This window comes from Lichenostomus cassidix, chromosome 29 (genome assembly GCF_008360975.1).
Source record: "Lichenostomus cassidix isolate B80296 chromosome 29, HeHo_3.0, whole genome shotgun sequence".
Lineage (NCBI taxonomy): Eukaryota > Metazoa > Chordata > Aves > Passeriformes > Meliphagidae > Lichenostomus > Lichenostomus cassidix.
Genome location: NC_139509.1, coordinates 1,554,006 through 1,572,511, shown reverse-complemented (window position 1 = coordinate 1,572,511; position 18,506 = coordinate 1,554,006). Strand labels below are relative to the sequence as shown.

Sequence of the window (18,506 nt, the reverse complement as noted above, 5' to 3'; positions counted from 1 at the left end):
CACTGGATTTCCAGTTTGGCAGGATTTATCAGCAGTGGCCAATAAATTTCCAGTTTTTCTCTTCACTTTGTTTACCACAAAAGCACTTTGCAAAGGCTCAGCAGACTCTGCAAGCTGGGAGATCCCTCTGTGAAGAGCTCACTATAAAAGGTCAAAATATGAAGAATATTTTTTTCTCCAGTCACTTCACCCTGCTGGCTTTGAAAAGAAGAAAGAAATCAGAGATAATCCTGTCTCTTCCCCCACAATTCATCCCCCTACAGCTTCCTTCAGAGGAGTCTTTTATTAAAACTGGGTGACGTCTACAAGGATACAGTACAAAAAAAAAAAAAAAATTTTGGTCCATGGAAAAAAACCGTAATATTCAGTTAAGAGGAGCAGTTACTCTGCAACAGCTACGTTTGCCTACGTAGGATTCTGCATCCCTCCTGTGGGAGAACCCTGAGGAGCCTGGGGCTGCTTCTCCAGCACCAAGACCTTCACCCCAGAACCACAGAGGAGCTTTTTGGGAGAGAAGGGGAAAATTGAGAGTCTATTACTCACAGACATGTAGTAACACAGACACGAGGAGGAGGAGGAGGAGTAGGGCCACCCAGGTGCTCCAACTCACAGCAGCTACACCGAGCTGGGGCAGAGCTTGTCAGCAACATGATCTGCAGTTAAGAGTTGGACCAACTTTTGAGTCCATTTTGCATTACAGTCCCGAGCAGAAATGCTGGGATTGGGGTGGAGAGGAGGAGTTTTGTTCTCCTAATTACCACCAGTAATTCGTGCCAGGAGGAGGCTGCTGCTCCTCGTGGTGGAGAGAAAAATCTATTTGTACATTCCTGAACCATGCTGGGCCCTACTGCAGCCCCACAGCCTAAAATCTGACTAAAAACCACAGGAGCTCCAGCATGGAATCACCTGCTGCTTGGAAAAAAATGTCCATTTCCAAGGACTGTCCTGTTCTTGGATCCACACAAAGGAGCCTCTGGTCCCCACAGCCAGTGACACAGGACAAGTGTCCCAAAGGAATGAGCCTACAGGAGTGTCCCTGCAGAATTCCAGGCAGCTGCTGCCATCTCCTCTTCCTGCTCCAGGGAAAAGCAGCAGCAGCAGCAAAAAAAAAAAAAGGTTTGCTGGAATCCACTTGTGGATATTTCAAGTGCAGAGCGCTGCGTCACTCCAACATCCCTGCAGCAATTGTCTCAGTGATCCCAGCCCAGGACAGTCACAGAACACCAAGGGAACGGGGCAGGGAAGGTGGGAGAAGGGAAAAAGCTAATTTTTTTACACAGTTCAGTGAATTCCTGGAGGAGGAGAGCGAGCTGGGAGGCAGCCCAGTGCAGCAGCACCCTCGGAGGAGGGGGTGAGGGCAGGGAGGTATGTCAGCTCACGGCGTCCTGCCCACCACAGCGCCTGGCACGGGCTGTAAAACGTGGCAGGGAAGAGCCCAGCCACACCTTAGAGCAGAGGCAGGCTTCAGAGCCAGCTCTGAGTGCCCAGCCAGATGCTGGCTGGGGAGGAACAGGCTGAGGGAGAAGCCACTGTGGCTAGCAGGGACACTAGGGAGTCACGGGGAAGCTCGTGGAAGCCTCGGGGCTGACAAGGCAACAGTCAGGAAGGAAACCAGGTAGAAATGTGTGCTCAGTGGAGCCTGGCTGCTTGTCACACAGCCCACCAGGTGGCCTGGAGTTGTCCCAGCAGGGACAAGGCCAGGGTGAGGAAGGTGGGCCTGGCTGCTGGGACGGGGTTCTGGGAGCCGAGCGGCGAGCTCTGCAGCTTTGTCCCCAAAAACTGCTGTGGTGCTTCTGCCTGGGCAGCAGCAGGGCAGCCTATGTGTTCCTGATGCCCAGGGCTTGCTCCAGCTCCTGCCGTCTCTGCTGCACCTGCAAGAGGAGCCAAACGGCAGAGTTAACACCTTTGGGTGGGGCAGAGAAAACTGTGAACAGGTGGGAAAGTGTGAGATCAAACTGGGATCGAGATGGGTTTGTCACCTTCCCCTCAAGGTGTGTCCCCCACCTGGGGGACACAAGGAGTGACAGGTAGGGAGAAGGATTCCTGTGTTGGGGAAGGTGAAATAGGAAAGCCTTATGAATAGCATTACCTGGCAAAAGATGCTGAGAATATGGAAAATATAAGGGAAATTGAAATGAAGACGAGCTTTGAGATACCAAACCCCAGTTACTGAACAACTAGAAAACCAACTGGAGGTAATCCCCCTCTTGATGAGACAATCCCCTCTGCCAGCAGACAGGTCCAAGGGTCAGAGCAGACCCTGCCAGCTTGGCAGAGGGTCCAAAAAGCAGTTTTTAGGGTTTAAAATATAACCCTGTATGGTAATGCGATGATTCTTATAGGTTGTGTGTAAATGTTGTAGGGTTTGTAGCTTGTTCTAGATTGGTTAATGAGAATTAGAATATTCAACACAGAAGATGATTTATTGTAACCAGAGACTCTCTTTTCCACTCCTCTTCTAATCTCTCTCTTGTTTCTCTAACCTGCTTTGGGCTCATCTGGCAGCCCCTGGCAGCTCTCCTACACCCACCCATGGTGTAGAAGATTATTTTCACAATAAATTATTATTTTCACAATAAATCCCATGCTCTAAACCTGAATTCAGAGATCTCTCTTGTCTGCCCTCACTGTCCAAAACCGACCAACAAACCCTCAAATCCTACATCCCTGCTCGGGGAAATTGGCAGAAATCTACTCACCTGCTTGGGGAAATTGGGGGAAATTGGGGGAAATGACTCACCTTGGAGTAGAAGTATCTGCACACAGCTTCCTGCGCCCACGGCTGGAAGTAGAACTCAGCCCTGCGCTCCTCCTCGGGATTCCCAACCACGTCAGTCATGGTCTGGGGAGCAAAAAACACGACAGCTCAGGGAGTGTGAGAGCTCTGGCTGTGCTGAGCAAACCCACAGCCTCCCCTTTTTTCCCCAGACATCTCAGTTCAGTCAAGTTCTGATGTTTGACTCCAATTCCAGCCTTGCTTTTCAAGGAGGAAATTGCCTTTTTCCCTCTGCAGGAGCTCGTTGTAATGAGGGAAAGGAGGGAGTGGATCCACCTTGCACAGCAGCCAAAGGTTTTACCTTCAAATCCCGGCACTGGGACTGGAGCCAGTCGTTGATGAAGCCCTGAGGATCTCGGGCAAAGCTCAGCATGAACTCGCGCTGCGTCTTCAGCTGGTTGATGGTCTCGATGGTTTCGTGGATCTGAAGGAGAAAAACTCAGAATGGAACTGCTGAGCAGGGGAGAAGTCAAAAACATCAAGATGTTCAACACATGGAGACAAATTCTTACACTCTCTGGTTGACTTATTAGGATTTTCAATTCCCAGTCTGTGGCTCTAAATATTATCAATTTTCCCATAGTTTGCTTTAAAAATTTAATTTCATTTCCAGCTCTGCAGCTTCCAAACAACAGAGCACTGCTGTCCTGCCCAGGCTCACCTCCTCCAGAGACACAACCCTGCCCAGCAACGAGGAGAGCAAAGCTGAAGGAGCTTTTCCTACCTTGTTATCCAGAGCAGCAATCTCCTGCTGGCTGGCTGTGGAGAGCAGGAAGGAATTCATCTGAGTTTTCAGGGTGTCGTCCACCTCCACGTCAATGTCATAGCAGGCTGTCTTCTTCTGGTCGTTTGGGTCAACACTGGGGACATCCACAGGAAGGCAAAATCAGGGATTGGCTCCAGAAAGGAGGAGGGGAAAAATCAGGGAGTAGATCCAGGAAGGAGAAAAAAAATTATCAGGGAGTAGCTCCAGAAAGGATAACAGAATCAGAGAGTAGCTCCAGAAATGAGAACAGAATGAGGGAGTAGCTACAGAAAGGAGAAAAAAAAAAAAAATCAGGGAGTAACTCCAGAAAGGAGAATAAAATCAAGGAGTAGATCCAGAAAGAATAAAATCAGGGGGTAACTCCAGCAAGGAAGGGGGAAAAAATTCAGGGAGTAGCTCCAGAAAGGAGAACAAAATGAGTTCCAGAAAGGAGAACAAGTAGCTCCAGAAAGGAGGAAAAAAAATTATCAGGGAGTAGCTCCAGAAAGGATAGGAGAATCAAGGAGTAGCTCCAGAAAGGAGAACAGAATGAGGGAGTAGCTCCAGAAAGGAGAACAAAAAATATCAGGGAGTAGCTCCAGAAAAGAGAATAGAATGAGGAAGTAGATCCAGTAAGGAGGGGGGAAAAAAAATCAGGGAGTAATTCCAGAAAGGAGAACAAAATCAGGGAGTAGCTCCAGAAAGGAGGAAAAAAATTATTAGGGAGTAACTTCAGAAAGGAGAATAAAATCAAGAAATAGCTCCGGAAAGGATAACAGAATCAAGGAGGAGCTCCAGAAAGGAGAATAGAATCAAGGAGTAGCTCCAGAAAGGAGAACAGAATCAAAGAGTAGCTCCAGAAAGGAGAATAGAATCAGGGAGTAACTCCGTAAAGGAAATTAGAATCAGGGAGTAGCTCCAGAAAGGAGGAAAAAAATATTAGGGAGTAACTCCAGAAAGGAGAATGGAGTCAGGGAGTAGCTCCAGAAAGGAGGAAAAAAATTATCAGGGAGTAGCTCCAGAAAGGAGAACAAAACGAGGGAATAGCGCCAGAAAGTAGAATAGAATCAGGGAGTAGCTCCAGAAAGAAGAACAGAATCAAGCAGTAGCTCCAGAAAGGAGGAAAAAAAAATGTCAGGGAGTAACTCCAGAAAGGATAATAGAATCAGGGAGTGGCTCCAGAAAGGAGGGAAAAAAATTATCAGAAAGGGGAATAAAATCAAGGAGTAGCTCCAGAAAGGAGAACAGAATCAAGGAGTAGCTCCAGAAAGGAGAAAAAAAAATTATCAGGGAGTAGCTCCAGAAAGGAGAATAAAATCAAGGAGTAGCTCCAGAAAGGAGGGAAAAGCCAGGAGAAGCTGTAAAAAGCAACAAGTGTAGCTTCTCCGGGATGCTGCAGCACATGATCTGCAGGCAGGGAGAGGGACAGGGACAGGGACAGGGACAGGGACAGGGACAAGCCATGCCACTGTCAGCCTGAGCCCCAGAAGCAGCAGAAGAAAGGAGTGATTGCTCCAAGCAGGTTTGTAGCCACAGCAAGGACAGCAGGGAGGTGGGAGTGCTTTGGAGGAGGGATGTGGTAATGAGGGAGGAGGCAGCTCTTGTACAAAGGGACAGTGACAGCAGGGACAGTGGTGACAGCAGTGACAACGGTGACAACAGGGACAGCAGGGACAACAAGAGGGACAGCAGGGACAACAATAGTGACAACAACAGGGACAACGGGGACAACGGGGACAACAGGGACAACAGTGACAACGGTTACAACAGCGACAACGGGGACAACAACAGTGACAACAGGGACAACAGCGATAACAGTACAACAGTGACAATAGCGACAACAGGGACAACAACAGTGACAGCAACAGTGACAGCAACAGTGACAGCAACAGTACAACAGTGGTGACAACAACGGTGACAACAACAGTGACAACAACAGTGACAACAGTGACAACAGTACAGCAGTGATGACAACAGTACAACAGTGACAACAGTGGTGACAACAACGGTGACAACAACAGTGACAACAGTGACAACAGGCACAACAGGGATAACAACGGTGACAACAACAGTGACAACGGCGACAACAACAGGGACAACAGTGACAACAGGACAACAGTGACAACAGTGACAACAAGGACAACAGGGACAACAGCAACAACAGCAGTGACAACAACAGCGACAACAGCGACAACAGGGACAACAGGGACAACAGCGACAACAACGGCGACAACAGCGACAACAACAGTGACAACAGCGACAACAACAGTGACAACAGTACAACAGTGACAACAGTGACGACAACAGAACGGTGACAACAACAGGGACAACAACAGGGACAACAACAGGGACAACAAGGACAACAAGGACAACAACAGTGACAACAGTGACAACACTGACAACAGCGACAACACGGGAACCGCTGCTGACAATGGGGACACATCTCACTCTCTGCCCATCCCTCCCACCCTTACCTGGCCCGAGGAGCTCACCTGGCGCAGCCTCACCTGATCACGTGGTTGATGATGATGGGCTCAGGGGGCATCAGCAGCGCGTGGAGCCTCTGCGGGATTTCAGAGAACTTCATCCTCTGCGACTCGAATATCTGCAACACAGACAGGGCTGAGCGAGGAGCAGGGGCTCGGTGAAGAAACCCAGGTGGGAAAATGTGGCTAGCACAGGCCTTTGCCATGAGAATTCTTTTTGTGTTTTATAAATAAAGTTTGGATGTTATTAAAAACAGTGTCCCAAGATTTGGACGGTGCAGACCTGGCCAATCTGGCCTAGGGGGAGGTTTCTGACTGACCAATCTGGGTGACCTTTGGAAACTCTATATATGTGATGAAATCAAAACAATAAAGGTCTTTTTCCTTCTTGCCACTGAGAACTGGGTTCTTTTACTCTGCTAGCGGCTCAACAGCGACAGGAAAAGTGATCCAGTGTTGGGGAAGATGAAATAGGAAAGCCTTATGGATATGATTTACCTCGGAAAAGATGCTGAGAATGTGGAAAGGATAAGAGAGATTGAGATGAAGACAAGGTTTGAGTTGAAGGATAACCAGGAAACAATGGTGTGGCTGCTGGAGGTAATCCAGCTTCTTGAGAGAACCCTGCCTGATGGCAGAGAGTTCAAAAACCAGGTTTTTTAGGGTTTAAAATATAACCCTGTATGGTAATGGGATGATTCTTATAGGTTGTGTGTAAATGTTGTAGGGTTTGTAGCTTGTTCTGCATTGGTTAATGAGAATTAGAGTATTCAAAATATAACTCTATATGGTAATGGGATGATTCTTACAGGTTGTATGTAAATGTTTTAGGGTTTGCAGCTTGTTCTGGATTGGTTAATGAGAATTAGAATATTTAAAATATGGTAATGTGATGATTCTTATAGGTTGTGAGTAAATGTTGTAGGATTTGCAGCTTGTCCTAGATTGGTTAAGGAAAATCAGAATATTCAACACACAAGATGTGTATTGAATACTCTAATTCTCCTTAACCACTTCAGGAGAATTAGCAATTCTCCAATTAACAACAAATTGTTAAACAAACGAACAAAACCGATTAACAACGCATTAATACAATTTATTGTATTGTAAATGGCAAATTGCTCTCTTTTTGCTTCTCTCTCTTGCTTTTCTGACCTGCTTTGAACTTCCTCTTGCAGGTTTCTCACACCCATCCTCTTCCACAACAAACCCCATGCCCTAAAACCCAACCTCAGACATCTCCTCACAACCAAGTAATTTCTATTTTTCTATTTCTAATTTCTCCAAGTTTCTATTCCATCCTCACAACCAAGCAATAACTTCGTTTTTTATTACATTTAACTTCTGTTGAACGTAACAGAATCAACTCCCACCACCCAGGTGCTGCTCCTGCAGCCCCAAAGCTGCTCACCTGCTGCAGGTACTTGTCACAGATGACAAATTCCCTCTCGTGGGGATCCTGCAGCTTGTGGGTTTTGATGTATTGCCGATTAACAATAAATTAATACTATTTATTGTATTGTAAACGGCAAATTGCTATCTTTTTGCTTCTCTCTCTTGCTTTTCTGACCTGCTTTGAGCTGCATCTTGCAGGTTTCTCACACCCATCCTCTTCCACAACAAACCCCATGCTCTAAACCCCAACCTCAGACATCTCCTGTTTCTATTCCATCCTCACAACAAAGTAATAACTTAGTTCATTATCACATTTAACTTCTGTTAAATACAACAGAATCAATTCCCACCACCCAGGTGCTGCTCCTGCAGCCCCAAAGCTGCTCACCTGCTGCAGGTACTTGTCACAGATGACAAATTCCCTCTCGTGGGGATCCTGCAGCTTGTGGGTTTTCATGTATTGCCGATTAACAATAAATTAATACTATTTATTGTATTGTAAACGGCAAATTGCTCTCTTTTTGCTTCTCTCTCTTGCTTTTCTGACCTGCTTTGAGCTTCATCTTGCAGGTTTCTCACACCCATCCTCTTCCACAACAAACCCCATGCCCTAAAACCCAACTTCAGACATCTCCTCACAACCAAGTAATTTCAATTTTTCTCTTTCTAATTTCTCCAAGTTTCTATTCCATCCTCACAACCAAGCAACAACTTGGTTTATTATCACATTTAACTTCTTTTAAATACAACAGAATCAATTCCCACCACCCAGGTGCTGCTCCTGCAGCCCCAAAGCTGCTCACCTGCTGCAGGTACTTGTCACAGATGACAAATTCCCTCTCGTGGGGATCCTGCAGCTTGTGGGTTTTGATGTATTGCCACAGGGCCTGGATGATCACAGGTCTGGTCTGGGTGTGGATGCCCAGCAGCCGAGCCAGCCGTGGGTCCAGCTTGAACTGGGGAGGCTGAAAAAAAAAACCAGAGACAAATCTGAAATGGCTCCAGATGTAAATAATAGCACTGCTGCTGTTATTTATAGTAATATTTATAAATAATACTATTTTATAATGATTTATATAATTTATAATAATATATTTATAATTTATATAATTTATAATAATATATAATATATAATTTATAATAATATATAAAATATATCAATATATTTTATAATATATAATTATATATTTCATAATATTTTATAATCATTTTATAATATTTGTAATATTATAATATTATTCCATGCTGCTCCCAGCATGGAATCGTGGAATGGGTTGGGTTGGGTTGGGTTGTGGTGTTAAACACACAATCTATGGCAAAGACACTTTATTGCAAAAATTCAGGGTTCTTAGACTGTTAGTTTGTTAATTTACTCATAATTTTAAAAATCCAGGGTTCTTGAACTGCTAGTTTGTTATGAGTTTACTCAAACTGTTAGTTTGTTAGGAGTTTATTCATCTTTTTAAAAATCCAGGGTTCTTCAACTGTTTGTTAGGAGTTTACTCACAGTTTTAAAAATCCAGGGTTCTTAAACTGTTAGTTTGTTAGGAATTTAGTAGTATTTTTTAAAATCCAGGGTTCTTAAACTGTTAGTTTGTTATGAGTTTACTTGTATTTTTAAAAATCCAAGGTTCTTCAACTGTTAGTTTGTTGAGTTTCCTCACATTTTTAAAAATCCAGGGTTCTCAAACTGTTAGTTTTTTATAATTTTACATACATTTGAGGCACAAATGTGCTTCTCCAACCCCCACAGCCCATGACAGGAACATCAGGTGTGACCAACCACAGCCCCACTGTGAGCACTGATTGGTTCTGATCATTATTTTCCAATTATGGAATTCATTTTTTCACCTCTAGTTGAGCTGAGTCATTCCCCCAATGCTTTTCTAGTTAGCCAAAGTCACAGAAGTGAGCAAGGATTTTACCAGGGCAGCAAAGCACTCACTTTGCAAAGCCTTTCTGCTCCTAAAAAAAGCAATTTTAAATAAAAAAATCTCATTCCACCGCCTGGCATGGACAGAGACATGTTCCACTGGACCAGTTTGTTTATTCAAACCCCATCCAACCTGGCTTTGGGTGATTTCAGGGATGGGGAAGGACACTCCAGGAGGAATTTCTCCCTCCTGTCCTACCTGGTAATCCAACATCAGCAGGACTGTGCAGCGCACGTTGACATCTCCTGGCCTCTTCACCTGGAAACCATCTGTCTCCTGAGTGGTAGCAGTCCTGTGCCACTGGGACAGGAGAGGGAATTTAGAAACACCCTGTTCCTGCTGCTGGGCACCCAAAAGCTTTGCTTAAATCCCACCCAGCTAGGGAAAAAATCCGATTTTTCCCACCTACAGCTCGAAACAAGAGTAAATACATCTACTCCAGCGAGTGAGAGGAAAAGCCAAAGTGAGAATTTCAGAGCTCCTGGTTCCCAGGAGCTTCAAGGATTCCCACCTCCCTTGTTTATAAATGAAACACAAACCCCCAGCCTGGTGAAAAACCAACCCACTTTTAGAGGAAACACAGCGAAAAGCAGCTCACCTCTACTAGGTGATTGTCAGGGCCATACAGGTCTTTATCAAGTTCAATGACCAGAGATTTAAAGAAGGACGAGAATTTCCTTTTCTGCTTGGTGGCATCGTATTTGGACAGAGCAGACTGCAAGCAACACAGGGAGGAAGAGGGTTAAGGGGCAGCAAGTCTCAGCGTTCAAGCACAGCCACCTGGAAGCTCCTGGAAGTTCTGACCACCTGAATTCACCATGTTTTTTTGTGCTCAAAAATCAGATTTTCCGAGCGAGGAAGGGAAAGGCTGGAGTTAAAGATGAGCTTGCAGGAGTTAAACCCCTTAGTGGTTACGTACAATGCCAGTGCCCTGCTTCTCAGAGTTTGGGACACGAGTGCCACTGAGCTGCTGTCACCAAGGATTCTCACAGCTCTAAGAACTTTGGACAAACTCATGGGGATACCCATCGGTCTCCAAGCCGGGGCTCTCGGTCTCGGCACCATCAGACTCCTTGGGAAACAGAGATGGAGGAGGATATCAAGCCCCAGCTGTGCTCTCCAGACACTAAAAAACTGGTTTTACTGCCAATTCCAGATGCAGAGTGTCCTCTGAGGCTGGGTGTTTGTCACTTACATCCTCCAGCAGCCGTCCTTCCACGCGCAGCTCCCAGGAGGCGACGGTTCCTTCGCCGTCCTCGGCGTCCGACTTGGCTGGGTTGAAGGTGTTGGAGATGAAAATCCTCAGCTTTCTCTTTTGCTGCGAGGAAAAGCATCAGCTCAGGGTTAATTGTCATGTAAAGGACTTTCATTTTTGCTACGAGGAAAAGCATCAGCTCAGGGTTAATTGTCGTGTAAAGGACTTTCATTTTTGCCACAAGAAAAAGCATCAGCTCAGGGTTAGTTGTCGTGTAAAGGACTTTCATTTTTGCCACAAGAAAAAGCATCAGCTCAGGGTTAATTGTTGTGTAAAGGACTTTCATTTTTGCCATGAGGAAAAGCATCAGCTCAGGGTTAATTGTTGTGTAAAGGACTTTCATTTTTGCCACAAGAAAAAGCATCAGCTCAGGGTTAATTGTGTAAAGGACTTTTATTTTTGCTATGAGGAAAAGCATCAGCTCAGGGTTAATTGTTGTGTAAAGGACTTTCATTTTTGCTATGAGGAAAAGCATCAGCTCAGGGTTAATTGTTGTGTAAAGGACTTTCATTTTTGCTATGAGGAAAAGCATCAGCTCAGGGTTAATTGTTGTGTAAAGGACTTTTATTTTTGCTACGAGGAAAAGCATCAGCTCAGGGTTAATTGTTGTGCAAAGGACTTTCATTTTTGCTATAAGAAAAAGCATCAGCTCAGGGTTAATTGTTGTGTAAAGGACTTTTATTTTTGCTATGAGGAAAAGCATCAGCTCAGGGTTAATTGTTGTGTAAAGGACTTTCATTTTTGCCACGAGGAAAAGCATCAGCTCAGGGTTAATTGTCGTGTAAAGGACTTTTATTTTTGCTATGAGGAAAAGCATCAGCTCAGGGTTAATTGTTGTGTAAAGGACTTTCATTTTTGCTATGAGGAAAAGCATCAGCTCAGGGTTAATTGTTGTGTAAAGGACTTTCATTTTTGCCACAAGAAAAAGCATCAGCTCAGGGTTAATTGTGTAAAGGACTTTCATTTTTGCTACGAGGAAAAGCATCAGCTCAGGGTGAAATGTCATGGAAAGGGCTGACTGTCCTGCATAGGCTTGGATAAAACTGAGCTGAATTTTAGCTGCTTCATGTTTTCCCTCTCCTGGGGCAGACAGCAAGGACAGAGGTGTTGCTGGTCCCAGTCCTTGGCTGTGTCCAGAGCACTGGGATCTCTGACATGCCACACCCACAGGACATGATTTTCAGAGTCCTCCTGAGCTCAGGAACTTCCAAACATGACCTTTCAGTGTCCTCCTGAGCTCAGGAGCTTCCAAATCTGGATAAAAACATTGGGATCTCTGACATGCCACACCCACAGGATGTCACCTTTCAGAGTCCTCCTGACCTCAAGAGCCTCCAAATCTGGATAAAAACATTGGGATCTCTGACATTCCAGACCAACAGGACATGATTTTTCAGTGTCCTCCTGCTGCCTGAGCTCAGGAACTTCCAAACCTGGATAAAAGCACTGGGATCTCTGACATGCCACACCCACAGGACATGACCTTTCAGAGTCCTCCTGAGCTCAGGAACTTCCAAATCTGGATAAAAGCACTGGGATCTCTATGTCACACCCACAGAACATGACTTTTCGGAGTCCTCCTGAGCTCAAGAACTTCCAAACCTGGATAAAACCATGGATTCCCCTACCTTGATGGGGTGTTTGAGAGGTAAAACCGAGCTGAATTTCAGCCCCACATTCCCCTCTCCTGGGGCAGACAGCAAGGACAGAGGTGTTGCTGGTCCCAGACCTTGGCTGTGTCCAGAGCACTGGGATCTCTGACATGTCATACTCAGGACAGGACCTTTCAGAGTCCTCCTGAGCTCAGGAGCTTCCAAATCTGGATAAAAGCACTGGGATCTCTGACATTCCACACCAACAGGACATGATTTTTCAGTGCCCTCCTGCTGCCTGAGCTCAAGAGCTTCCAAACCTGGATAAAAGCACTGGGATCTCTGACATGCCACACCCACAGGATGTGACCTTTCAGAGTCCTCCTGAGCTCAGGAACTTCCAATCTGGATAAAAACATTGGGATCTCTGACATTCCACACCCATAGGATGTGACCTTTCAGGGTCTTCCTGAGCTCAGGAACTTCCAAATCTGGATAAAAACATTGGGATCTCTGACATTCCACACCCATAGGATGTCACCTTTCAGGGTCCTCCTGAGCTCAGGAACTTCCAAACCTGGATAAAAGCACTGAGATCTCTGATATGTCACACCCACAGGATGTCACCTTTCAGAGTCCGCCTGAGCTCAGGAACTTCCAAATCTGGATAAAAGCATTGGGATCTCTGACAATCCATACCCACAGGACGTGAACTTTTAGAGTCCTCCTGAGCTCAGGAACTTCCAAACCTGGATAAAAGCACTGGGATCTCTGACATTCCATACCCACAGGACGTGAACTTTCAGAATCCTCCTGAGCTCAGGAACTTCCAAACCTGGATAAAAGCACTGGGATCTCTGACACGCCACACCCCAGTGCCCTCCTGAGCTCAGGAGCCTCCAAACCTGGCCAAACCCATGGATTCCCCTACCTTGATGGGGCGTTTGAGAGCCTCCTGGATATCCAGGCGTTTCCTCATGATGGTCTGGTCCAGCTTCCTCTCGAAGGCCAGCAGGTCCATGTAGGCCTGGGACTCAGGCACGAGCTCCCTGATCTGTGCCAGGCAAGGATGGAGATGCCCATGAGCTCCCCAGAGTGCCCCAGGCTGCCTCAGTTTCCCCCAAACCCTGTGTCCACTCACCCTCTGCGGGAGGATTTTGTCTGCCATCTTCTTCTTCTTGGCGCTGAAGAGGCAAAAGGCAAAACGGGAGTGAAAATGGGAATTCACAAAGGGAATGGGAAATGGGAATTTACAAAGGGAATGGGAAATGGGAATTCTCAAAGGGAATGGGAAATGGGAATTCACAAGACAGGAGTGAAAATGGGAATTTAGAAAGGGAATGGGAAATGGGAATTCACAAAGGGAATGGGAAATGGGAATTCACAAAACAGGAGGGAAAATGGGAATTTAGAAAGGGAATGGGAAACGGGAATTCACAAAGTGAATGGGAAATGGGAATTCACAGAACAGGAGTGAAAATGGGAATTCTCAAAGGGAATGGGAAATGGGAATTCACAAAGCGAATGGGAAATGGGGATTCAGAAGGTGAATGGGCAATGGGAATTCACAGAACAGGAGTGAAAATGGGAATTCACAAAATGGGAGTGAAAATGGGAATTTAGAAAGTGAATGGGAATTCACAAGACAGGAGTGAAAATGGAAATTCTCAAAGTGAATGGGAAATGGGGATTCACAACATAGGAGTGAAAATGGGAATTCTCAAAGGGAATGGGAACTGGGAATTCATAAAGCGAATGGGAAATGGGAATTCACAAAACAGGAGTGAAAATGGGAATTCTCAAAGGGAATGGGAACTGGGAATTCATAAAGCGAATGGGAAATGGGAATTCACAAAACAGGAGTGAAAATGGGAATTCCCAAAGTGAATGGGAAAGGGGAATTCACAAAGTGAATGGGAAATGGGAATTCCCAAAACAGGAGTGAAAATGGGAATTCTCAAAGTGAATGGGAAATGGGAATTCACAGAACAGGAGTGAAAATGGGAATTCTCAAAGGGAACGGGAAATGGGAACTCACAAAGTGAATGGGAATTCAGAAAGTGAATGGGAAATGGGAATTTACAAAGGGACTGGGAAATGGGAATTCTCAAAGGGAATGGGAAATGGGAATTCTCAAAGTGAATGGGAAATGGGAATTCTCAAAGTGAATGGGAAATGGGAATTCACAAAACAAGAGTGAAAATGGGAATTCAAAGCTGCACTGACTGCCCAGTGACTCCCCAGCTACCTGGGCCATGACTAACTGGTTATCTCAACCTTTCCCATCCCCTGAGCACTCAGTGAGTTACATCCCCTGAAAAGCAGGTTGGGAAGGAGCTGCACCCCTGGAGGAGGTGGATCTGACACCAAACCCACCCCAAGTGACTCCCCAGCCCCAATCAGCTTCGGGTTGATTGGCTTTTCCAGCTGATTTTAAATCCAGGATGAATGCCACTGTCACCATCAGGACACAGGGATGTGACAAACTCACATCCTTGGGTTGTCCCTGGGGAGCTGAGAGTCCTCCAGCCCTGGGGGGATTCACAAGGATCTGAGAGTCCTCCTGGGGGGATTCTCAGGGATCTGACAGGACCTTTCAGCCCCCTGAGTGCTGCAGGATTGCCAAAAACTCCACAATCCCTGAGGCTGGATAAAACCCCCAAAATCGAGTCCAACCTGTGTCACCACATGTCCACCTTGTCACCAGCCCAGAGCTCTGAGTGACACATCCAGTCCTTCCCTGGATGCCTCCAGGGATGGGAACCCCAAACCTGCCTGGGCAGCTCCTTCTAATGCCTTTTTAAGCTTTTCTAATGATGATTTCCATGAAGAAATTCCTCCTGGATCCCAAAATAACCCAGCAGATGTCCCCTCTGCCCAGGGATGTCCCCAATAGCCCCAGGATGTCCCCAGTAGCTGGGGATGTCCCCAGTAGTCCCAGGATGCTCCCGGATGTCCCCAATAGCCCTGGGATGTCCCCAATAGCCGGGATGTCCCCAATAGCCGGGATGTCCCCAATAGCCGGGATGTCCCCAATAGCCCTGGGATGTTCCCAATAGCCCTGGGATGTCCCCAATAGCTGGGATGTCCCCAGTAGCCCCAGGATGCTCTGGGATGTCCCCAATAGCCCCAGGATGCTCTGGGATGTCCCCAATAGCCCAGGGATGTCCCCTCTGCCCAGGGATGGTGCTGATGGCTGGAGAGGGCTGAGGATGTCCCAGGATGTCCCCAAGAGCTGGGGATGTCCCCAATAGCCGCGGGATGCTCCGGGATGTCCCCAACAGCCAGGGATGTCCCCAGTAGCCCCAGGAAGCTCTGGGATGTCCCCAGTAGCCCAGGGATGTCCCCTCTGCCCAGGGATGGTGCTGATGCCCAGAGATGGCTGGGGATGTCCTGGGATGTCCCCAAGAGCTGGGGATGTCCCCAGTAGCTGGTGATGTCCCCAATAGCCCCAGGATGCTCTGGGATGTCCCCAAGAGCTGGACATGTCCCCAGTAGCCCCGGGATGCTCCAGGATGTCCCCAACAGCCAGGGATGTCCCCAATAGCCCCAGGATGCTCTGGGATGTCCCCAATAGCCCAGGGATGTCCCCTCTGCCCAGGGATAGTGCTGATGCCCGGAGATGGCTGGGGATGCCCTGGGATGTCCCCAAGAGATGGGGATGTCCCCAATAGCTGGAGATGTCCCCAATAGCCTGCGATGCCCCCGCTAGACCCGGGATGCTCCAGGATGTCCCCGTTAGCCCCGGGATGTCCCCAGTAGCCGGGGATGTCCCCAAGAGCGGGAGATGTCCCCAATAGCCGGGATGTCCCCAACAGCCCGGGATGTCTCCATTAGCCCCTGGATGCTCCAGGATGTCCCCAATAGCCCCGGGATGTCCCCAGTAACCCGGGATGTCCCCCTTAGCCCCAGGATGCTCCAGGATGTCCCCAGTAGCCCGGGATGTCCCCAGTAGCCTGGGATGTCCCTGTTAGCCCCAGGATGCTCCGGGATGTCCCCAATAGCCCCAGGATGTCCCCAGCAACCCGGGATGTCCCCGTTAGCTCCGGGATGCTCCCTCTGCCCAGGGATGTTGCTGATGCCCGGAGATGCTTCCTTTGTCTGGGGATGCCCTGGGATGTCCCCAATAGCTGGAGATGTCCCCGTTAGCTCCGGGGTGCTCCAGGATGTCCCCAATAGCCCCGGGATGTCCCCAGTGGCCGGGGATGCTCCCAACAGCCGGAGATGTCCCCGTTAGCCCTAGGGTGCTCCACGATGCCCCCAATAGCTGGGGATGTTCCCAATAGCTGGGGATGTTCCCAATAGCCCCGGGATGCTCCCTGATGTCCCCAATATCCGGGGATGTCCCGTTACCCCCGTTAGCCCCGGGATGTCCCCAGTAGCCGGGGATGCCCCCGTTAGCCCCGGGATGCCCCCGTCAGCCCCGGGACGCTCCCTCGGCCCGTCTCTCACTTGTGGTTGCGGTTGGGCACGGCCTGCGGCTGCACCTGCTGGAGCTGCTGCGGCGCGGGTCTCTTCCGAGCCTGGTCCAGCCCGGCCTGCGCCAGCGCGGGCCGCACCGCGGGGCTGCCCCCGTACCCGGGCGGGCCCATGGCCGGGCCCTGCGGCGCCAGCCGGCCGCCCGGCAGCATCCCGGGGCGCTGCGGAGAGAACAGAGCCGGTCAGCTCCCGCCGCGCCCGCCGCCGCGCCCCGCCCCGCGCCGCCCCACACGGCCCCGCCTCACCGGGTAGGCGGCTCCGGGCAGCGGCGAGCGGTACAGCCCCTGCCCCGGCGCCGGGCCCATGCGCACCGCCCCGGCCGGCGTTCCCGGGCCCAGCGCGGCTCCCGGAGCGGCTCCGGCGCCGCCGCCGCTCGCAGGCCCCGACTGGAACCCGGCCCGCGCCGCCATCTTGTCCCGCACAAAGGGAGCGGAACCGGAAACGGCCCGGCGGGGCGCGAGGAGGGCCGGGGAGGGGCTGACGGTGCCCGCCGGCAACAGCGCCCCCCTGCGGGCGGGAGGACCGCGGTGCGAGTATGGGGCGAGTGGGGTTGGGATTGGGGTTGGGATTGGGGTTGGGATTTGGGCTCTTGGGGTCGGAATTGGGGTCATTGGAGGTTGGAATTGGGGTCAAAGTTGGGGTCAGAATTGGGGTCGGAATTGGGGTCATTAGGGGTTGGAGTTGGGGTCGGGATTTGAAGTCAGAATTGGGGTCGGAATATGGAGTTGGAATTGGGGTTGGAACTCGGATTGGAATTGGGGTCAGAATTTGGGGTCGGAATTTGGAGTCGGAATAAGGGGTTGGAATTGGGGATGGAATTTGGGGTCAGAATTGGGGTCAGAGTTGGGGTGGGAATTGGGGTCGGAGTTGGGGTCAATTTGGATCGGAATTGGGGTTCAGATTGGGGTGGGAATTTGGGGTTGGGAATTGGGGTTGGAATTGGGGTCATTAGGGGTCGGAATGAGGGTCGGAATTAGGGTTGGAATTGGGGTTCGAGTTGGGGTTGGAATTGGGGTTGGGACTGGGGTCAGAATTTGGGGTCGGAATTGGGGTTGGAATTGGAGTTGGAATTGGGGTTAGAGTTGGGGTTGGAATTAGGGTCAGAATATGGAGTTGGAATTGGGATTGGAATTGGGGTCAGAATTTGGGGTCGGAATTTGGGGCTGGAATATGGGGTCGGAATATGGGGTCAGAGTTGGGATTGGAATTTGGGGTCAGAGTTGGGGTCAGAATTAGGTCAGAATTTGGGGTCGGAATTGGGGTCGGAATTGGGGTCAGAGCTGGGGTCGGAATTTGGGGTTGTTAGGGGTTGGGAGTGTGGGAAGGTGGATCGGGGATGGGAACAGGGACCTTCAGGGCTGTGATTGGGATTTTGGGGTTCTGGGGGATCTGGGGAAGGAATGGACACCGTGAGGATGTGGGACTGGGGGTGTGGAAAGGGAATTTGAGAACAGGGACCTTCAGGGCTGTTGAAATTGGGATTTTGGGGTTCTGGGGGATTTGGGGAAGGAATGGGGACCCTGAGGATGTGGGACTGGGGGTGACACTCACTGCTCTGCTGGGCATCACTCACAGGTTGGACTTGACAATCTTAAAAAGCTTTTCCAACCTCAGGGATTTTGGGATTTTAGGGATTTTAGGGACGAAACCTACGGGGAAAACAAATGGCCACGAAGGGGTCCGGTTTGTGCACCAGGAAAAGGATTCCCATCTCCCCTGGGGTCCCAAAAAGAGCAGGAGGTTGGAGTTAAAGGCCAATTTCTGCAAATATTAACATTAAATTTCTTTTCCCTGAAGCAGTTTAGAGCAAAAAAGGGACACAAATCCAGTCGGAATTAATCAGT

The 18,506-nt window shown here is 48.8% G+C and overlaps 1 protein-coding gene across 1 annotated transcript; it reads right to left on the bottom strand.

Moving 5' to 3' along the window:
* Positions 1 to 264: 264 nt before the first annotated feature.
* On the bottom strand, positions 265 to 17,087 carry LOC146425817 (SWI/SNF-related matrix-associated actin-dependent regulator of chromatin subfamily D member 1). The gene is made up of 13 exons (XM_085041214.1): positions 16,908 to 17,087; positions 16,636 to 16,823; positions 13,325 to 13,367; positions 13,115 to 13,237; positions 10,532 to 10,654; positions 9,935 to 10,051; positions 9,535 to 9,636; positions 8,206 to 8,367; positions 6,029 to 6,126; positions 3,501 to 3,636; positions 3,078 to 3,200; positions 2,741 to 2,842; positions 265 to 1,871 (listed from the first exon to the last, which is right to left on the bottom strand). Exons 1-13 carry the CDS (start codon positions 17,070 to 17,072, stop codon positions 1,818 to 1,820), a joined length of 1,536 nt encoding a protein of 511 aa, XP_084897340.1. The 5' UTR covers positions 17,073 to 17,087; the 3' UTR covers positions 265 to 1,817.
* Positions 17,088 to 18,506: the final 1,419 nt, after the last annotated feature.